Raw genomic sequence first — 20,909 nt, 5'->3', positions numbered from 1 at the left:
GCTGTTGGGTTGTCTTTTCTTTTCATTATTTGTGTTTAGAAATCCGCTCCTGTACACTGTTTGTTCAGCATTTTATCTTCTTGGCTGCTCCTTCGGCTCATCTGGAGCCGTGTTGGACCTGAAATCCTCCTCTGTGATGCATCCATCTGGCTGCAGCCTGCAGCAGCACTTCTGTTAGAGGTCCATTTATATTTAGTGTTGCACACAGGGATATATAGTGTGGCAAAGGAATGTTATTTTTGGAGGGGGACAGACGCTGAAAGTAATGTGGCAGCAGCACACAGCAAAAGTAATGAGAAGAGATGAATACAGGGGTGAGGAGGCCGCTGGCAGATGATCTTTACTAGCTCCCATGATCAATTTAGACCCAAATCTTCTCAGAATGGAAAAAAAAGCATTTTGGGAAACATACATTTGAGGACAATTCAGAATATATAAACTAACAAAGCTTAACTTGTACATTGTTGTGGGACTCAGAATAACAATTACTTTGATAATAAAATGCAACATTTTTAATTATTTTTGATTAAAAATGTTCAGTATAGGTTCCCCATTTCCACTATGACGATGTGTCCTTGATAAAAAATACAGAAATTATTCACATTTAATAAGCGTGGACCATCACATTATTATAGTTTATTATTAGTAATAAATTGATGGAAATTGTTAACAGAAACCTTGTGTAACTATCTGGAGGTTGAGTTATTGACATACATGGGCAATACTTAAGCAGGGTGTGTGAACAAAATTTGTTTTTGAGTTGCATGACAGGAATTGGGAAACGTCTTGGATCTCTGCCACACATGAAGCAGAAAATGTGGGCGTTAGCTTCTCTTCCAACAATGTGTCACCTTGGGGTTACCCAATGGAAGTGCCATAGGCATATGAAATTAGTGCAGTGCCCCTTTAACTCTTTAAGTTAACGAATGAGATTTTGAAATCTCAGTTGGATTTTGATAACTTAGGCACTGTCATAGCCTCTGGTATAGATATGATGCATTTTCACAGATGCTGTTAGTGTTTTGCTCCAGCCTGTCCACCTTTGTCTTCCTGCACTCTGCCTCATTTTGGGGAAAGAGGCTCAAATTCAGAGGCCCATCAACCTGTACACCATAGACTGTATAAATAGTATTATTATTTAAAGTCTATGCTGTAGGCCTACACATAAACTCACATTTATAAAATAAGGTTAGAAGGTCATAACCTTCATTCTCTTAGAGCCTGCTTCTCCGCCCGCCTCCACTTGCACAGCAGGAATTGAAAAATGCACCTGAGCTGGACTGCTGCCAACCCACCTGTTCCGGGACAGGCGTCTCCTTGTCAGGTCCGATAGAAATCTGTAGCCTCTCATTTCACTAATCACTGTCAGCTGTGGCGTAGTAAATGTAAAACTTGGTCGTAAACTCGTAGAGAAATGGCTGAGTGCTGCCTGTCTGATGAGGACGCTGAGAAACAGAGGATAAACAAGGCTATAGAGGCACAGCTTAGACTGGATAAAGATGTTTTGAATCGCCAGGTCAAGCTGCTGCTATTAGGTAAGTGCCAGCTAATAGTTTACATTTTTTATTGCTTATAAGCATGTTCACTTGTAGTAACTGAAAACGTTTTGGAAAAAAACCAAAATAAATACTTGCACATCTCCATTTTCTATAACAAGCTAACAAAACAGCATTAAATCAACATAATTTAACAAGAACTGATGAAGTCAACTATTTAAATGTAACATAGAAAGTCAATTGCAGTATGTTACCATATATTACAAGGCCACAGCTCAGGCTAACATTGGAGGGTTTTTTGGAAGAATTTACTTAGTTCTACCTGTAATATGTTCAGACATTTCCCTCAAAACCCAGAGTGTTAACTTAATGTTAATACTAAAGGGCAATGAAATATTTAATATTACATGAATGTTTGAGAAATTTTACACCCATTATATACCCATTAAATGTTGAAACATTCTCCTCTGACACATTAACCCCCTGTTAAGTCTTTATAATGTATCCTATGGTCCCATGAATGTTTACACAAAATGTCTGTGTGATCTATAGAAGTGTCCTTGAGACATTTCCCTCAAATCCCCAAATTGTTAACCCCATGATGGTGCTAAAGTTGAAGTCAAGGTTATACAGAGTCTGTATAATTCATCTTCTGGAATACATGATTGCCTTTACTGTATTTTATTGCACTCCTTCCAATAGTTGTTAAAATAAAATCACAAAACTACAAAAGTGAAACTCATGTGTGCTAATGGAAAAATCAGGGGGTCAGTAAAGTCTTGATCGTTCATCCTCTAACTGGTATCATTGTGAGACACTTCCATAAAAAACAAAAAAGGTTAACAATATATTAGTGCTTCTGGTAAAGTCAGGGATCAATAAATTCAGAATTCATTTTATGGGGACCTCAAGTACCCGTTGAAAATCTGCTTGCAAGCCATCCAGCATTTGTTGAGAAATTTGCCTTTAAATCAAAAGCTCCAACCTCATAATGGTGCCGGAGGAAAATGTAGGGCATCATAAGCATCATAGTTTTTTCAGATTTATCCTTTGGAGAAACAAAATATCTTTGCACAATTTAGTTCAAATCAATGACATGGTTTTAAGATATTTCCATCGAAACCAACCAACCTAATCTTATTGCTGGAGGAAAAGTCAGGGGATGGGTTAAGGTCTTTGGAGTTATCCTCTGTCGACCATGCTGGTCTGAACAAGTTTTCATTGCAATCCAACCAATAGTTGTTGAGACATTTCACAACAACCAAAAAGTAATCTCCAATGAGTGGTCAATCAATTTTCCATAAGGTTTGGAAATCTTTCAAAATAAATCTTTCTTTTGTTAAAAAACAAAAATTCAATACCATTGCGCCCCATTTCTTTGAGTAAGCTGAGACACATAACAAATATGACGGTGGAGCCATATTGCAAGACTCTGGCATGTGTTGTTGTTCCTTTTGAAGTAGTAACAAGTTACTCTTTGCATTCCTCAAATACTTGATGACCCAGTTCTATTGTACAGATAACTACGTTACATTTTTTTCTTATTCCATCAACTGCTGCATTGTTCACGAGACTAAACGAGACTAAAGTGTATTGAAGCTTGTGTGCTGTTGCATGTAAGATATTAGGGTTTTGAACTATAATGGTTCATTGTAAACATACAATACAACACTTGCAGGCTGTTTTTAATGCCTTTGTCAGAATTAATTATGCAGAATATGTTGGGTAAGTTAAAAGTGCTGAACATAAAAGAACAATAGACGGGTCATGCAGTTCAGAGCAGCATTTTGACACGACAATGACGCGTCAACACTATTCAAAGTCAATACATATCACGGCTCATTCGAGCTTTGGATAAGCCTTGTTTTATCCTTGAACTATCTTAAACAGCCAATTTATAAAAGCTTAAGCTGGAAGAAATTCATTAGACATGAGCTTTAAAATGTAACTTGTGTTGGCCTTGATGGAGGTCAGGAGGCGGTACACTGTTTCATGCAGGGACACAACTTCTGTTTGGCCCACTAAATAAATGTCCATGTTCATATATCTATAAAGCTTAGGTAAAACAATATATATATATATATATATATATATATATATATATATATATATATATATATATTCTATGACAACTGTTTACCTACAACTCATTGATATATTTTTTTCATAAATGCTCTATTTCTAGCATTGCTTTGATGTTACCACAGTGAGGTATCTTAGATACCACAGTAGGAAGCAGGAATCCCAGGTTTTGCAGAGTTCGTAAAACACATTAGTATGATATGGCACCAGACTCTTGCGGCTAAGATAAGGCAAAGGGATTTACATGTGGAATTTTTGAATCAGCGAATGCATTTGGTTGAGCACCACACAGCCTGACATGGAGTGCTTTTGACTCTCTTTGCGTGCCAGACAGGTGTAATTATAAATCAGGTGAAAAAATACTTCAAACATATTCGGATGTCTATAAGTGCTGTAGTTTTTACAACAGATTGGAAGAAACTAGAAGTAGGCATTATGGCAGAGTGTACTATTTACCCATTAGCAATAACGATGGCAATGGAAGTAATTATTAGCGTTTCAAAATGGGTAGTAGGTCGGGAGACACGGAAGGATGGGCTGCGCCTACCACAAATTAGGGCAAACACTGATGAGATAATACAATGCCTTGCACCAAAATGTTACTTAGGAAGTGAAATCAGAATTTCAAAAAGGCTAAAGATGAAGATTAGGCCTAGTATTTCAAGAAGTGTTTCAGTGTCCATAGGGCATGCTAATGAAGAAACAGTTTCATTAACAATTTTTTTTTTTTTTTGCTGTACTCTTTTCTGTTCTAACAAAAAACGGCTTGGGGAGATGCAAACAATTCAACCTGGCGCGTATGAGCTCTCGCCCAAACAGCGCCCTGGCTCTGCTTTTCCTGTCCTCTTTTGAACATTTCTCGACAGACTCTCCTTTCTGTTTTACCCTTTTCTCTTTCGTGTGTGGGTACGATGGGCAGTGAGAGCGAGCACAAAGTGAGTGGACAACAACTCCTGTGTTCCTGGCTCTTGCTGCCACTCGGTTAACAAAGTTGGGTTGGGGGGGCTGATAGGGGTCATCTGATAGCCTAGGAAGGGAAGGTAGCAGCTAGCAAGCATAAACTGAGCTTTGGTCCGTTTTAGACAATGCATTGCTGTTTGGGTTGCGGTGGCAACTAAGGGCCATGTGGTAGGTTTTGTAACATCAGTACGGCACTAGGACATAATTGAGATGAGGGGTTTCTTCACCGAGCTCTTAATCTTTTATTATGGCACAGGTATCTTGTAATCTTGTTTTGATTTGAAGTTATTCAATTTTTCATGCTTTGGTCTCATTCATTTGATTTCCCTAGGTACTGGTGAAAGTGGGAAGAGCACTTTTATCAAACAGATGAGGATCATCCATGGCAGTGGATACAGTGAAGCTGACAAGAAGGTTTTCACTCGGCTGGTGTTTCAGAACATCTTCACAGCCATCCAAGCGCTGATCAATGCCATGAAAACTCTACAGATCAATTATATTGATGACAAGAATATTGTAAGACCTTGATCAAAATTATAAAAGACAACACTAATGTCTTATGTAGAATTTGATCTCATTGAATCACTGCAAAGAGTGTAGCGCCATTTTCACCTCAACTTGCTACTTGGAAATGATTACAGCGTTTGACCCGCAAACTACAGTTACTCTATCAATGTTTTTGTTGGTGTCGAAAAAATTCTGGATGGGGTTCTGTTACTGCAGTTCTCATCCGGCTGATGGTCTATTAATAGGTCAGGCAAAGATTGAAAGTTTGCGTTCAAATAAGTCTACTGTTCGTGCTTGTGTGTTTCAGAGCCATGCAAAGAAACTGAGCCAAGTAGAGGCCGACAAGGTGTCTACTTTGGAGGATTGGCAGGCAGACGCCATTAAGAGTGTGTGGAATGACCATGGTGTTCAAAGGTGCTATGACCGCAGGAGGGAATTCCAGTTATCTGACTCTGCCAAATAGTAAGTCTTTTATTTATATTTCATAGCTTTTGGATAAAGCAAAAATGGTCTTTCAGGGGAACAAAGCGTGACCCAAAATGAGCAGTATGTTTTTAGACTTGTAATTTAAATTAGAGATAACAAATGTACATTTCTGAATTACATTCACTCTTGTCCAACCATGTTTGTGTGAGGATATTAAACTGGTTGTATTGTTGTTAACTTTTCAGTTACCTGAGTGACTTGGACAGAATCACGGCCTCATTATACGTGCCCACCGAGCAGGACGTCTTGAGGGTCAGGATCCCTACCACAGGCATCATAGAGTACCCTTTTAACATTAAAGGCATTATCTTCAGGTAGGGTATTCTAGTTTTATTACCATGCTACTGCAAAATTATAGGAAAAACATGGCACAGAGCAATTTATAAAAAATAAAAAAAAAGTTTGGTTTTGGTGAAATATTTTAATTTATAGGAAGGATGTGCGACATTTGACACGTAAATGCAGCAGAAATCAAGTATATCCTATGTAAATATCTCTCTGAGTCATGACTGTCTACAATGAGTGAGAAGTGTGAGTCCCGCTGGCTGTGTTGTTGTCGGAGCCATGTTTACATCAGGTAAACGATACGATAAAAGCTGTTTAAGTCAATGACTAGAGAAAATAAGAACAATCTATTCACTGCTTATTTGAAAGTCGTGTAAGAGTTTTGGATAACGTCCTTCTTTGTCAATTTACGTGCAATTTGAAGCTACGAGCCAACGAAAGAGCGCTAACATTAGCCTGCTAGCACAATATAGCAGGCCACAGGCAATTGAAGCTCGAGCCAAGGAAAATTTTGTCTGCCGCTTGCATTGAACTCCTACGAGGTAACGCAAAACAGCACTTTGTTTTGGTTTCATGCTGGTGCTCAAAGGCGAAAGCTACTGGATCCAAAAGTTGCACATTCTTCCTTTAACAATGAAGAAGGGCTCTCTTGCAAACATAAATTGATGTTTGAGAAGCTCTTACATCTTTTTTTCTTATCAGGAGTTAGATGAGAGTTTAAAATAAAGCTATGGCCAGTATGTGACTATGTGATTACCTTTAGCCTAGCATGGAGATTGAAACAGTCAAAAATAGCTAGCACAGCTTTTGAACTGTCCCAGCTAAATCTGATTAGCCTGCTTTATTCGTTTTTCTTTTTTTTTCCAAAATCATAAATGACAAGTTGAGGTTTTACTGGAAGAAGTCTAATAAAACACAATCTTTATGGTTTCAACTGCTGAGTCGTGTTTGAATTAAAACAAAATTAGTTATGTTCTTGCTTGATTTTAGCCTTTAGAAGCTAACGCTCAGCGTAAAGTAAATATGTATATTTCTAAAATAAACAATTTCTTCAAACCTCTGAACTTTGGGTTTTTCTTACATCATTGTTCATCTATGTCTAGGATGGTGGATGTGGGTGGTCAGCGTTCAGAGAGGAGGAAATGGATCCACTGTTTTGACGATGTCACCTCTGTCATATTTTTGGCTGCCATTAGCGAGTACAATCAAGTCCTCTCTGAGAGTGCGAATGAAGTAAGGTCAAACCCTTTGGATTTTTTGGGGCCTTGATGTTAATTGTTTTTCCTGCTCCCAGCTTTTAAACACCTCTTATTCCTGTACGTTAGTCATTTGTTTAAGACTATTCCCGTCTCATTCTTCAGAACCGACTGAGAGAGAGCCTCGCCTTGTTCAAGACCATCCTCTCAAACCCGTGTTTTCAAGAATCCTCCTTCATCCTTTTCCTGAACAAGACTGACTTACTGGAGGAGAAAATCACACAGTCTCATTTGGCAACCTACTTCCCAGCATTTAAGGGTAAAACATGCAACCTTATTTTGCTTTTCAACATTGAATCTGAGTTATTGAGTATTAATCAATCATGTGCACTACTCTGATAACAAGCAAATTAAATCTAATTTCACTTCAACTAGTAAGTCTTGCAGAGAGATGTTATTAATGACTAGGCTGCGAGCCCTCTGATTCTGACCACTTTTGTACCCCGCAGGACCTCAGGGTGATGCCAAATCTGCAAAAAAATTCATCCAACAAATGTACATGAAGGAGCACAGTGGGCACCCTAGACCCATCTACACCCACTTCACCTGTGCCACGGACACGGAGAACATCAAGGTGGTCTTCAAAGATGTTAAACACACCATTTTCATAGAAAACTTCAGCCATCTCAACCTCGAATGAAGAGGAGAAAAAGACATTTTCAAAAAGGTGCTTAAACAGTCACATGTTTGAACACTTTCATTGACTTTTTAATCTGCTGTTGATTTGAATGTATTTATTTAAAAGGGAAAATGCAATTTAACAGTTTCAATACAGAGCATGAAATAGGTGTGCTGCGTATATAAGAGTATATAACTATTGCTAATTTCCAACTCTTGTCCCTAGTTGGGCCTTTGGGTAAACAATGTACAACATTCGATCACATAAATTTGAGATAGATTATATCATAAAGATTGCAGCTCATTCAAAAGCATCAAAGAGAGGCAATCAGACAGCAGAGTCGGGTAAGGCTAAGAAAACATGTTCTTTTGCCATAGGAAACATGGACAATCCCAAAGGCAGTTTACTGTAACACTATAACAAAGTGTCGCAGACACGTTCTTTGAATTCCATAACTGGTTGCAGACGATCAGTTCATGGGATCAAACTGGTTTGACAAAGTCCTCATCAGATAACAATGAAATCCACCTCACCTTACATCTCTGGAAGGACGGGAACAACTGTGCCTTAGTTCATATTTATGGTAATATTTTTTTGTAGGGCAAGAGCAACCATGGAGTCTATGAAATGTTATATTTTCACATATTTTAAAATGTAGAAATAAAAACCACTATATATGTGTTTTACATATGTTTTCAAACAAAGTGGATTCTGAGCTTTTCCTTGACTTTTGTCACATACGAAAAAATTATTGTATTAAGTATTTTCATAAAAAGAAATGTCAGTTTCTGTACGGGAATGCAAGATTCGTCTCATGGTTAAGGACACGGCTGCATGGCACTGATTAACCAAAGACTGTTTTGCAGGCGTGGTCACACTTATTGGCAACCTTTGTACCAAACTGTGGTCAAATAATGTGCAAAGGTCTGTCAGGCTGGTCTCAGTCTGTCTGTGTAACTGTGGGGACTAAACAAGGGGTAAGTGAAAAGAGGCATCCAGGGAGGTTAAACCTGTGGGGCAAACAGTGCCTGTTTCCACACGGAAGGAGACACAGTCTAGATACTGTTGATTTTATCTGCTTTGCGGCTGTAGTTTGCTTGTATAAGGGTTAAAAAGTTCAGCTACAATGCAGAATTTTTAGGATACATTTGAAGTTGCTTTAGTGGCATAGTAAGCTTCAGATATTTGCTTTGGATCAGTTATCATTTTATTACCAGCAGGTGGTAAACCAGTGAATATTATCAGCACATGTAGCTGATAATGTTCTTCTTTATTGCTGTTTTTTACCCTGAGGGCTACAAAGAAATCATGTAGCTGCACAGCTAGGCTCACAAATCTACTGTCAGGCATTAATAGCAGTCCCACACTCCTTGCTGGTAGTAATAACACAACACCACCTACAAATACATGCCGTGCTTATCCCCTCTAGGTGAGAGTAATAATAATATCACACAAACGCACCCCCCCTATAGCTTTATTCAGCTGCCGTGCACAGAGCTGTTATAGCAGGTGATCGCCCTTATTTGGTAACAGCCCTGATCATGTGACCACAAAATGGTGGAAGCTGTGAGCTGTTTGTAAGCTGAGCATCTCCATCGAGAGGGCTGGAAGCAGGAAATAGGCAGGGATCCTGGAAGTACATCCATGATCTGAGACGTAAACCAGCACAGAGAATCCCAAGCTCCAGCAGTGCGGTGAGTAGGTCGATGCTTTTTTTTTTTATTCTGTGGAGATTAAAAGAAATGTAAGAGAGGGATATGTTCTTGTTTTGTTTTTTTCCCCCCCTCACAGCCAGCAGACAGGAAGCGAGGGAGAGGGAGGGGTTGCTGTCATCAGCACTGGCTTGTGGATGTTGATGGAGAATGCAAAAAAAACCAGCTGATGCTCATTCTGTGTTTCTGCAATGTAGGAACATGTTTCATTCCATGTTCTTTCATTTGAGTGGATTTGTAAGTGTGTGTGTGTGTGTGTGTGTGGGCACATACTGTTCATATTTCTGTGTATTCTTATCATGACAGTCATCCCCACTGTACAGGAATCATCTTTCTTTTTTTGTTGTTGTGCCACATCTTCCTCGTTCTAGGCAAAGAGGGCAGACGTGGAACGAGGATTGCTTCCTTTTTCATGCGAGTGAGCACACGTGACTCACTGTGAATTTGCATCTCTGCCCCAATCTGTGCTCAGGCAAGCGTGCACTCATTCGCTTTGAATCAGCACTAGAAAAGAAGGACGATGGGGAGGGGGAGCTTGTCATGATGTAACAAGCACTGCCCCCCCCCCCCCTCTCCCTTCCTCTCTCCTCCCCCCCTCTCTCTCTGCCCACCCCTCAGCATCACCTTCCCCCCCTTCCTCCAGTTTGAATGGAAGGATTACTCACAGAGAAAGACGACCTTTAACCTCCAAATCTTTCTAATTTCTCTCTTCCCTTCTCCTCCTTTCCCCACCTTATCCCTTTTTGTCTTCACTCCCTCTGTTCTTCGATTACTCCATCTCAAAATAGATACAGTGGATGTACTTATCAATTTAAATCAATATACATTGTCTTAACACATGCTGGTGTGGACACAGCTTTGTGGTTTTGCTGGTAAAGTTCATCCAATACTGGATTTTTTAAGGCCCATGCTGGAATAATCATGAAATGTAAAAAATAAAAACAGCTGATCAGATATGTCAGCTGAATACAGAGGTTTTAAAAACTATGACCTACATTCATACTAAGTTGGACGTTATAAAGTTAAATGAACTCCTCAGTGCTCTCAGCTGTACAAACATATACACAATCTTGGCACCGTATTGAAATGACTTGAATCATACTTTGGCATTTCTTGACAGATATGTCTTGTAATTTATGTGCCCACATACACATGTCTTATTTAGGCGTAACCTCATCTTACCTTAGAGGCGGGGCAAACCAGAACAATGAGGAAATACAGGCTCTAGAGAGGAGAAGCCAGCTGATGAGTATTTCATTATCCAGTGAGGAACTCTTCACAAACATAACAGAGTGGGAACTTTTTTTCTTCTTCCAATCCAATATTTGAATGACCTTGTCACATTAGAACGAAAGGGTTCAGGTTAAAAAGTGGTGTGAGGGAAATTTCTTCTAAAAATAGGGGAATTGCTAGTTCTCAAAAGAAATGCGAACACGATGTGATATGATTCAGGAACCTTTTATACGTGATCACAGAGAGAACACATTCTGCTAATGATTGGTTCCCTCCTGAAGTCAGCTCACACTGCTTCTTATTTACCAGAAAACCCTCCTACATTTCAAACAATAAAACACTACAGAAAGCAACCACACCTACAAACAATTAATCTGCTTGAAGGCATAAATTAGTTCCCGATGCCGTTCAAGACAACATTGTTGCCACAGAAGAGCACAGACAAGAGGACAAATTGGTCAATGATGCCACTGTATCAGCCATACCAATTTGTTGTTCTTGCTCTAATTTGTAGTTTTCATTACTGGAGGAAGTTATTAGATCGTTGTCTCAAGTTACAGCTGGAAAACTGCAATTAAAAAAAACAATTACATGTTGTTATCATGCTCTGAAACTGTCACTTCAGTGAACAGTATGTCAATATTTAAAAAAATAAAATATGTTAGTGCACCATCAAAAGTGATTCATCTCAAAATGAAAAAAAAAGAAGCTGTACGGAAGGCGCTCTGTGACGTGTGATGACGTCACAGCCCCGCCCTGTCGTCCGTGTGCAGTTCAGCTCACCTCATGTAGTCAGGTTTAAGCAGTGAAACGAGTTAACTGCTCATTATTACCTGCTCTGCCTGAATCACCAGTTGTGATTTGAGTGCTGTACTGGGTGCGTCCATGAGAATGAACACTATAACCTGTCGGCTGTATTTCAAGTCACCTGGAAATAAAGGAGGCAAATTCAAGACTGGAAACTGCTTCAGTGAGATTATTACCGACATCAACTGGACAACACTCACCATACAAACCCAGCATACGTCTTTACCTGGTCCTCACCAACAAGGGCTTTGACTGAGTGTTATTGGATGATTACTGGTGGCCTGTGGTCAACAGCCTATATGCTCCATAAAGGAGAGATAGGCTGGCGCCAGATGGAGCTAATTTTAAATCAAGTCAACAGTATGTATTAAGTGCAATATAATTACAGATGTTTTCTCAGGGAACTATTCATATAGAGCAGGTCAAGCCTGTGGTCTTTATAACATTTTAGATTTGGAACAAATGTATACACTGTTGAGTTGGAACAAAACTGTACAGCACTTTTGAATTGTGCTGGAGAACAGTTTCAAAGTTTGGCATGCATTGAAATGTCTGTCATATAACTGGTCTTCTGGATTTACAGACTGTGTATATCAGAGGCGCTGCTTGTCAACAGGCAAGGCAGGCAACTGCTTGGGGCCCCAGGCCAGTAGAGCGGGGCCCCCAACGGCTGACAAACTTAGAAACCAAAGCATTGCCTCAAATTGTACAAATTTAGCAACGACAGTGGGGAGTGCTGTCTTGCAAAGCGTCACAGCATGATTCCTGTGAAAACCAAAATTTGTCGATGAAGGAAAATTAAGAGGAGTTATCCATCTGGGGTTGGAAAACGGAGGAGGGAAATTAATTGGAAGGGGCCCCCAGTGAACCTTTGCCGAGGGCCCTAACAGACCCTAGAATCGCCCCTGTGTATAATGAAGGATATTATTGGAGTTTCTTGTATTTAAATAAGAGCCCATTTAAAAACTGTAATTATCTCCTCACAGGTCCTCCAGGGGATGGACCTGGCATCAGAGAGCAAAATGAACTCTGAGGGGGGCGAAGGCAGACCAGGTGAGAGTGGGTCAACCAAAGCTCAGATTCAGAGACATCAACAGCTATTCAAAGAAAGAATTTATGTTTTTTTTTTTTTTTCTTTCAGTCCCTCCTACCTCTCTACCCCTGCAAGGAGGTGCCGGTCAAAGGAAAAAGCTATCAGCTCCTTGTATCAGCCTGTCACTGGACCAAAGCGAGGATGACTTGGGGGAGACGCCAGATGATCTCGACATTAACGTGGATGACCTCGACACGCCAGATGAAGGGGATTACCTGGACTACACGGACCATGAAATGGACTGGGAAGGTGGGTCATTGAGTGTATCCCAAATCATCATGATACTTAAGGACATTTTTTCCATTTGCCAGGAGGAAAGGTACAAAGATCATCCAATTCCATTCAGCCGCTTCCCTTCAGTGTACTGGCATTGTGTATATAACTTATTGTACAAGGTCAAGGCCTACTGCGACACCCGAATTGGACAACGCTTCCCTTCTGTGTCAAGTCTAAATATGTGTTATGTAAAAAGGGTTGACAGTTTTTGACAGTATTGTTTTTTTCTTCATATCAGACCCCAACAAAGCCAAAAGGAGTGGAATAAGTGAGCCTTATGATCCGATCCCAACATACAGCGCTGAAGAGGAGCGTCAGGATGGCAAACTTTGGAGGACAGTCGTCATTGGGGAGCAGGAGCACCGCATCAACATGAAGATCATTGAGCCCTACATGAGAGTCATCTCCCATGGAGGTGACTATCTTGAACATTACCTGTGTTTACAAAAGCTGCGTCTAAAAAACTCAAATGACCTCAAAGTCATTATTCCTGGTGTACTATATCACAATCACCTTTTGTTTTTGAGCTTGCTATGCAGCTAACGAGGCCTCAGAAGGAAGTCTCATTTTCCAAAAGCCTCCTTTTACCTTGGAGGACAGACAACAAAAAATGAGGAAATAAAGATGGTAGATGAAACCAGCAGATGGGTTTTACATCATCCACAGGCTGTCAGAGAGTGAACTCTCACAAACGAAACACAGTGGAATTTTTAAAGTCTTCTTATCCCTGTATGTTTCATGAAAGTGGATGTGCTTTCTAAAACATTGCTCGATGAATATTAACAGTAGTATAATGTGTGGATTTAGTAGTAAAGAAATGGATGCAGCTGCTTTCTTGCAGTTTCATCAAAGGGCTTGAGTTTGAAAATAATCTTTATGGTAACAAGTAAAGTTCCTTATCCCAAGAACTTAACCTTACACTTCTGAATTTAAGAAATAAAGTGAAAATTTACCACAAAACTGTGCTAAAGCCCAATTGGATATAATAAACTCTCAGATTAATCAGTGTTGGGTTGATGTCTAACCCTAAAGTCTCCCTTTGTGAAGCCCTTCTAAGCCTTAAAGGCATGGGCTGATCCTTCCATATAACCATTATGGGCTAAAAATGGAGCCCTTCATAGTGCAGGCAGAATATTTTCTTCCCATCAGCTTTTGGCTAAAGTGAAACCTAGCTGTCCCATGGAAACAGAGATGTCTGTCACTAAAAAGCCAATATCACCAGCTTCATCATTTAGATAAAAGACCCTCTATCTGAGTGTCACCAAATCTGGTAATGAATGGGTTGGTGAATAAAAGCAAATTACATTACTCTGAATACTAGTTTGAGGAAACAGAGTAGAGAGAGACAGATGGACAATAGACACCCAGATTGGCTGATGAAACGAACAAAAGGGAGAAAAATAAGAGCAATCAAGTCATGAAAGCTATGCTAATAAAGGCCATGAATCAAGGTAAAGTGAACTCTTGTTAATTATTTTGTTCTGTGTTTTTATAAAGGCTACTATAGTAATGGAGTGAATGCCATCATAGTGTTTGCTGCCTGTTTCCTGCCAGACAGTGACAGAGAGGAATACCATGAAATAATGGAGAATCTCTTCCTGTAAGTATTACAATGCAATGACTTACAACCTTTGAAATAAATCTTCTACTATTTCAGTCATTATGTTTCCTTAGCTGTAAGTCAGGAATTCATTCACTCATGAAACTGCAACTTTGTTATCCAAGAAGAGCTACAGTCATTGCTCATGAATTATGTTTTCTTTTTTTTTTAGCACCACTAGTAACAGGAAATGAATATCTTATGGCCCTATTAGTATCTATGTTGGAATGACTCCACATCATCCATGTCCCAAACAAGACTGAGTTTGAAGCCGAGCTGGCAGCTCTGTGAAGCTCTTTACAAAGGTTGCTTACAATTATAACGTTCAATGTTCACAATTTCAATTTAGTGGGATTTCTTGCTTAAAATGGCAAATTAGCAATTACATCAATGTTACTGGTTTATCAAGTATTTCCAAAAAAAAATTTGGGGGATAAATTTCAAAACATGAGCCATGAGAAAGAATCCATGACTAGACTTATTTAAGTCTTAATTGGAGTCTTCTATTCAAACAAGTGGAAAATTCCAGTCAGCCTCAGTTAAAATGTAGTGAGCAAGAAGCTTGGGAAGAGCAGTAGTAATATGGTGAACTCAGCTGCTAATTATCCACTTCAATGTTAGCATGATAACATATAGTACACCAATTGATTTCAAACAAAAAAGCCAATGTAAATAAAGTGATCTCACTCAAATTGTGATTTTTTATTAACATATTAAGATATTGCGAAATGCTTTAAACCGGCTGTGGCCCCTTGACGCATGGAAAACTCTGAGTTTTATGTGATAGATGTGATAGTCTCGTCTGTTTATGAGATCTATTATGTAGATATCTTCATTGTTGTGCTGGCACAGTCACATTTCATGCTTGGACATCCCACAGGCTGTTCTGTGAAAGATATTGGGTAAGCTGGCATATCTGAGAGTTTTGGATAGAAATGAAAGGAGGTAAGCCATGGTGTCTGCAGTTTCTGATGCCAAATGGCTTTAGGTCTGAATCCTTGTGAAAAGGAGTTAACTTGTGCCGGTGCTTGACGACATGTATGCTTGATGTTAGTGGGAGAAGATCACCACAGTCACGAAACAGAGTGGATCTTCATTGTTGATTTCTTGAGAATGACATTGACTCAGGAGAAAAGGAGACTCAGACTGAGCTCAAAGTCATTGAAGTTAGAGGAGTTATTGAGGAAAACCAGTAGGACTTTGTAAGACGAGGATATTCATCTTTATTTTCAAAGCACGGCAACGAAGTTCCCTGCTGTGTGAGAAGACGAAGAGAATTTGGGGTGTTGTGAAGAGAAAAGAAAAAAGGATACTTTTTCTGGTGTAATTCAAAGTATTGGATTTCAGAATAGAAGTGTTTTGATTGAGCTGCTGAGGTGAATACACAGACAGGGGGAATAAAAGACAATCAAAGCAAAAAAGTTTTTCCATGAAGCAACATTCTTACCGATTTCTTGTCGCTAACATCAAATGAGTGAATTTAAAAAAAATACTGCAAGAATTTTAAATAAAGAACAACACAGCATACATAGATAAGTTTCACCTGGTGTTGGCTGTCAGAGTAAAGAAACATGGCTCTGCAATTCTTACTTCCACATTTCACCATTTTGGAACCAGAGGGCTTTTCTGTTTTTTTTTCTATTGACATCTAGAATTTAGTAGATCAGTGCGCTGACACAAGAGGCCTTTTACTGTCCACTTAAGAGTGAAAGAAGTGGTAGTTCTCATTTGGTTTATAGCTTACTATTTGAAATACAATGAAACAAATGTCAAGATATTCTCCAATTGTATCTTTAAAGCAGACAGTTGTTGTCTCTCAACTGGATGGTTGGGGTTTGATCCCCAGCTCCTGCGGCAAACATGTCTGACACTTAACCCTGAATTGCTCCCGCAGCTTTGTCAGCAGCGTATGAATGTGTATGATCGGGATAAATGACCTCTAAAGGTCACTTTACATAGCAACCTCTGCGTGTGAATGGGTAGGTGTGACATGCAGTGTAAAAAAAGACTAGAAAAGCGCCTTACAAACTCAAGTCTATTTACCATTTAACATTTGGTATGACATATTGTGTCCAGAAATTTGAACACATGATCAATTTAAAAATGCATTAAAAACTTTAAGCTATGATAGTGGTGTATCTTTATTTTCATCTTTTCTTGTGGTTAGTTCTCTCCACTTTTGTCCTCATGAAATGTTTAAACAACTATGGGATGAATTGTACAGAAATTGATACTCCCCAGATGCAAATGAATACTATTGACTTCAGAGATATCTTAGTTTTGTTTAAGCGTCACTATTAGAGTATCATTTGGGATTTTGAAGTGAAATGTCTGAACAATTATCGACTAGGTTTTTCATTTTGTGACACACATTTAAGATCCTGACTGCAACTTTAGTTAAAATTCAAATCTGTAAACTTCACATTTGAACATATTACATATTAACAGTGAAATGCTGCATGGCTGAAGACTGTTTATATTGTTACATTTTCTTTAAGAACAAGTTGAAGGGATACGTATAATGTACTGTAATGCTTAATTAGGGAAAAGTTCGGCAAGTTCCTAATATTCAACTTTTGTGTATTGATGCATGTTTTTGTGCGTTTGTCTTCAGATATGTGATCAGCACACTGGAGCTGATGGTGGCCGAGGACTACATGATCGTGTACTTAAATGGAGCCACACCTCACAGAAGAATGCCCGGCCTTGGCTGGCTGAAGAAATGCTATCAGATGATTGACAGAAGGTATTTTTCCTCTTAATCAGTTCATATTGAGTAGCATCTTAATAAAAAAACATTATCTCCCCTGAATGGAAAGTAGATATAAGATAGGACACACTCACACCTAACATTTGACATATTTTGTTGTCTCCAGGCTCCGGAAGAATTTGAAATCCTTCATTATTCTCCATCCGTCGTGGTTTATCAGGACCGTTCTAGCTATTACCAAGCCATTCATCAGGTAAAGAAACAACAGAATAACTTAAAAAAAGATTTTGGTTATCATTGGGTTTTATAACTTTTGTTGTCCAACAGTGCAATTTTCATTTCTGCACACTATTGATTTACTGGAAAGCTTAAGCCATGTTTGGTTCAAATGACTAAATGCTAAACACAGAAAACATTATACTTCTGAACTTCAGGACATTTCTCTTTTGCTTTGGGACAATTCTAGTATGCTGTGTTAGCATTAAGCTTACTGCACTTCTGTAATGAAGTTCAGCCTCACGGAGATGCTAGCATGGCTGTTAAATCCTTTTTTAGAAAACAGACTATAATTTTGTTTCTCGGATGCCAAGCCAGTTACTGCCCACCATCTTCTTTATGTGCCTGTCATTGCACTGGTACTTGATTTTATGTGTGTGTGTCCATGTTGCTCTTGTCACAGCGCCAAGTTCAGCAGTAAAATAAAGTATGTGACCAGTCTGGATGAGCTGCAGGAACTCATCCCCATGGATAGCATCCAGATCCCAGAGTGTATCATTAGGTGAGTCCCTCCAGCCCCCTAAAAAATGCACCACCCCCAACCTCCACTGAGCATGAACTATCTCTTTACATATTCATCTTGTCATTTGAACTCTCACCTTTAGACTTGACAAGGAACTGAAGGAAGCGGCAGAGAACTCAAAGTAAGTACCGACTCTCCTGCCTCTCTTTACTTCGCTCTGCAGAGCCAGTGGCCCCTGTCTCAGTTTTATCCTTGGCTGGAGCGCTCATTTATCAGATGGCTCACTTTCACATCACAGGGACTCTTCTGTTGGAAGAGGACCAATTGGATCTGACTAAGGCTGCAATTAAAGGAGCCTGGGAAAAAAAGTTGCTAAAGATGCTAAATGCATTGTTTTATCTCATTAATCATTACTGTAAAATAGATGAGCCCGTACTTATTTCACAGTGATCGATTACACTGATAATAAATGCACGAACTGTAGAATCCATTATAATCTCTTGCTGACTAATTCGTCATTCACACAGCGGCCATTTTCCTTTGATTCAGACACAGACCAAAGCCGACTTGTGTGAAGTTATAAGTGGTAGAAATGCAGAAGATATTTCTTGATGGATAAGCAACCGGTTAGACAATGAATTGTGAAAATCTTAAAGGTCCCATATTATGCTTTTTCTGGTTTTATATGTTGTTTTCCAAGTGTCCTGTTCATGTTTAGGCACATCTATGTGCAAAAATTCAAAGTCCGCGGAAACACGGCTTCTCCTACTTCCTCCTGTTAGCTGTAGCATTAGCCGCATGTAACGCTCGGTTCTAGCCCCCCTCGATAAAAATGTGTCAGTCCGACGTCATTGTCAGTGTGAGATCACTGATCTAAGCCCATTGGCTCGTTGTGGCAAGCCCAGCAGCTCATTTTGAAATTTCCAAGAAGCGTGCTGAGCAACTGACCAATAACGACAGAGTGGATCAGCAGACCAATCAGAGCAGACTTGGCCCACGTGGGGTCTAACAGTGTGGGCTCAACAGAGCGTAGCTGACGAACTTTAGCTATTGTGAACATACAAAAGTAGGTACATAGATTAAATATACGAACCCCAAAAAGGGCATAATATGGGCTTTTTAAGGAACTATGGGTCGAATTTAAAATTAAAAGTAAAAAAACTTAGTTAATAACCCATTAGCCATCTCTAGACAAAGCTAACGTTAGCACCCAGCCAGCTCCTAGTTGAACCATTTAATGGGAAGTAACTGAAAGGTAAAGTTATCTTTTTATTGTGTGGTGTACGATATGATAGGAAAGCAGTATTTGCTAACGACAGTATTGCTAGGAAGTAATAAAAAGCTAACTTTAGCTGTTGTTTGATGGTAGCTAATGGGTAGACCTTTATGTTGTTTAAATAAAGGAACGTTTATTTGCACTTTTCTTTTCCTATCTTACAACAGTTTAGTTTTGAAAGGTTACAATAGCATTCAGCCACTTCCTTGCTTCCTACAATTTAGAAAAGTGACTGACTGCAAACATTAGCATTTATCTGATGATTGATAACGGGTGATGAAATAAGTTGTTTTACTTTTAATTTGTTCTAATATTCTTCCACATTTTTACTATTGATTGAGTGCCTGCAGCGAAAAAGTCAGAAGACAGCAGCTGTGTGATTGTCAGTTGTGCTTTGAATCACAAGTTATATGTCTTTAAATTCACAAAATATCTCGTCATAACAGCTATACATTCTACTCTGCCCCTCATTGTCTTCTTTCATTCAAGAATGAATAGTTTTCTGCTGGGACCAGAGCCAGCGGCAGCAGCGGCAGCAGCAGCAGCCGCCGCAGCAGGCAGAACAGAGTAAGTCCTCGCAGACGTTTAAATTCACACACAGAAGAGTAATGGCCCGGTGTCAGCAGTCTTGTCACCCATACATAAACATACCCAACTTTAATGTCTCTATTTTGTTCTTTTTGGTCTTCGCAGCAGGCAAAACGCAGCCGGTGCCAGCAGCACTTAAACCCAAGACTCCAAAATGGATGGGTCACCTCAATGTTCAGAAGTCACTGTTGTATTTTACGGGTGAAACTGGGAAGGCCTGTTCAGCTGTAGTGTGTGTGTATGTTTGTGTGTGTGTATGTGTGTGTGTTTCAGGGGATGCCAATAAGTCACTGGATTTAAATATGAAACTTACAATCTTACACTCAGAGGTAGATCTCATTCTTTACGGCTGCTGTAGCATCTTTACCTTAAACTTACAATCCAGAGAACTATAAAGTTGAATGTGATGCTTGGCAGCACGTCCAGGGTAGCATCACCGTTCACGGTAGGGTAGGAAATGCAATTACACACCAGACAGTGCACTGCGCAAAATCCATTTGTAGAGTCGATAGTGTTTGTAGTTGTGTGCATGAGAAGCAGCGAAGCAATAATATCATCCTTTACTGGTCACACTCTCTCAGTATTTCAGATAAATAAGTAACCTGTGTGTCACCAACTTACAATAAAAGCACAAGGTTTTTGCCAAAAAGACAAAGAAAAACCTTGTGCCATAAATGACCAAGTATTGCAGTTAGGCAATCACAACCTCTGTCTTAGTGAGTACTTGTTCTAAAACTGAGAAATAAACCTAGAAATAGAAATGTTTCACTTTATAGAGTCTATGAAACCGAGAAGGAACAGGTTAAAAATCAACGTTTAAGTGCAATCTGAGAGCATGTCTTTAAAGCTGTGTGTGTGTGTTTACAGTCCGTCAAATACATGAGCATAATCCTCAGCTTCTCTTGGATCATCAAGATGAAACCTCAGAAGAACATCAAAAAGGGATATCTGTAAAGCACAATATCTTCAGTGTGTGTGTGTGTGTGTGAGAGTGAGCGTCTCTACACGCATGTGTGCATTTGTGCATCAGTGCATGTCCTCTCATAGATAACGGACTGTCCTCTCACACTCGAGTCCTCTTTGGTGTATAAAGGATGTTCAGAGAAATGATGGATCACTGTCTAGTAATTTAATAAACATGGACTGAAGTCTGAGTTTTGTTTTCTTCAGTCATTTCAATCATG

The 20,909-nt window shown here is 39.4% G+C and overlaps 2 protein-coding genes across 3 annotated transcripts; both read left to right on the top strand.

The window, feature by feature from the left end:
* The first annotated feature begins 1,328 nt into the window (after window positions 1–1,328).
* On the top strand, window positions 1,329–8,395 carry LOC109997138 (guanine nucleotide-binding protein subunit alpha-14-like). The gene is made up of 7 exons (XM_020651524.3): window positions 1,329–1,535; window positions 4,870–5,054; window positions 5,353–5,507; window positions 5,717–5,845; window positions 6,920–7,049; window positions 7,178–7,331; window positions 7,522–8,395. The coding sequence occupies exons 1-7, from the start codon at window positions 1,415–1,417 to the stop codon at window positions 7,710–7,712; spliced, it is 1,065 nt and encodes a 354-aa protein (XP_020507180.2). The 5' UTR covers window positions 1,329–1,414; the 3' UTR covers window positions 7,713–8,395.
* Window positions 8,396–8,674: 279 nt separating this feature from the next.
* Window positions 8,675–20,879, top strand: prune2 (prune homolog 2 with BCH domain). Of its 2 annotated transcripts, none has more exons than XM_020625806.3 (11): window positions 8,675–9,385; window positions 12,430–12,496; window positions 12,585–12,785; window positions 13,051–13,227; window positions 14,310–14,412; window positions 17,027–17,158; window positions 17,289–17,375; window positions 17,802–17,900; window positions 18,004–18,042; window positions 19,627–19,704; window positions 19,831–20,879. In XM_020625806.3, the coding sequence occupies exons 2-11, from the start codon at window positions 12,442–12,444 to the stop codon at window positions 19,862–19,864; spliced, it is 1,005 nt and encodes a 334-aa protein (XP_020481462.1). In that variant the 5' UTR covers window positions 8,675–9,385; window positions 12,430–12,441; the 3' UTR covers window positions 19,865–20,879. The 2 variants fall into 2 exon arrangements, with proteins under 2 accessions (XP_020481462.1, XP_065821644.1); XM_065965572.1 differs by lacking the exon at window positions 8,675–9,385 and adding an exon at window positions 9,464–9,596.
* The last annotated feature ends 30 nt before the right edge of the window (window positions 20,880–20,909 follow it).

The sequence above is a fragment of the Labrus bergylta genome, chromosome 17 (genome assembly GCF_963930695.1).
Source record: "Labrus bergylta chromosome 17, fLabBer1.1, whole genome shotgun sequence".
Taxonomy (NCBI): Eukaryota; Metazoa; Chordata; class Actinopteri; order Labriformes; family Labridae; genus Labrus; species Labrus bergylta.
The sequence above is the reverse complement of the archived record's forward strand: the minus strand, read 5'-3'. Positions and strand labels throughout refer to the sequence as shown.

What these genes read in the sequence shown, in the direction of transcription:
- LOC109997138 (XM_020651524.3), top strand. Translation starts at nt 1,415, where the DNA reads ATGGCTGAGTGCTGCCTGTCTGATGAGGACGCTGAGAAACAGAGGATA. An exon ending in ATTAAAGGCATTATCTTCAG is followed by an intron (nt 5,846 to 6,919) that starts GTAGGGTATTCT and finishes ATCTATGTCTAG; the next exon opens with GATGGTGGATGTGGGTGGTC. An exon ending in TCTCTGAGAGTGCGAATGAA is followed by an intron (nt 7,050 to 7,177) that starts GTAAGGTCAAAC and finishes CTCATTCTTCAG; the next exon opens with AACCGACTGAGAGAGAGCCT.
- prune2 (XM_065965572.1), top strand. Translation starts at nt 9,573, where the DNA reads ATGCTCATTCTGTGTTTCTGCAAT. An exon ending in TCATTCTGTGTTTCTGCAAT is followed by an intron (nt 9,597 to 12,429) that starts GTAGGAACATGT and finishes ATCTCCTCACAG; the next exon opens with GTCCTCCAGGGGATGGACCT. An exon ending in GCCGCAGCAGGCAGAACAGA is followed by an intron (nt 19,705 to 19,830) that starts GTAAGTCCTCGC and finishes TGGTCTTCGCAG; the next exon opens with CAGGCAAAACGCAGCCGGTG.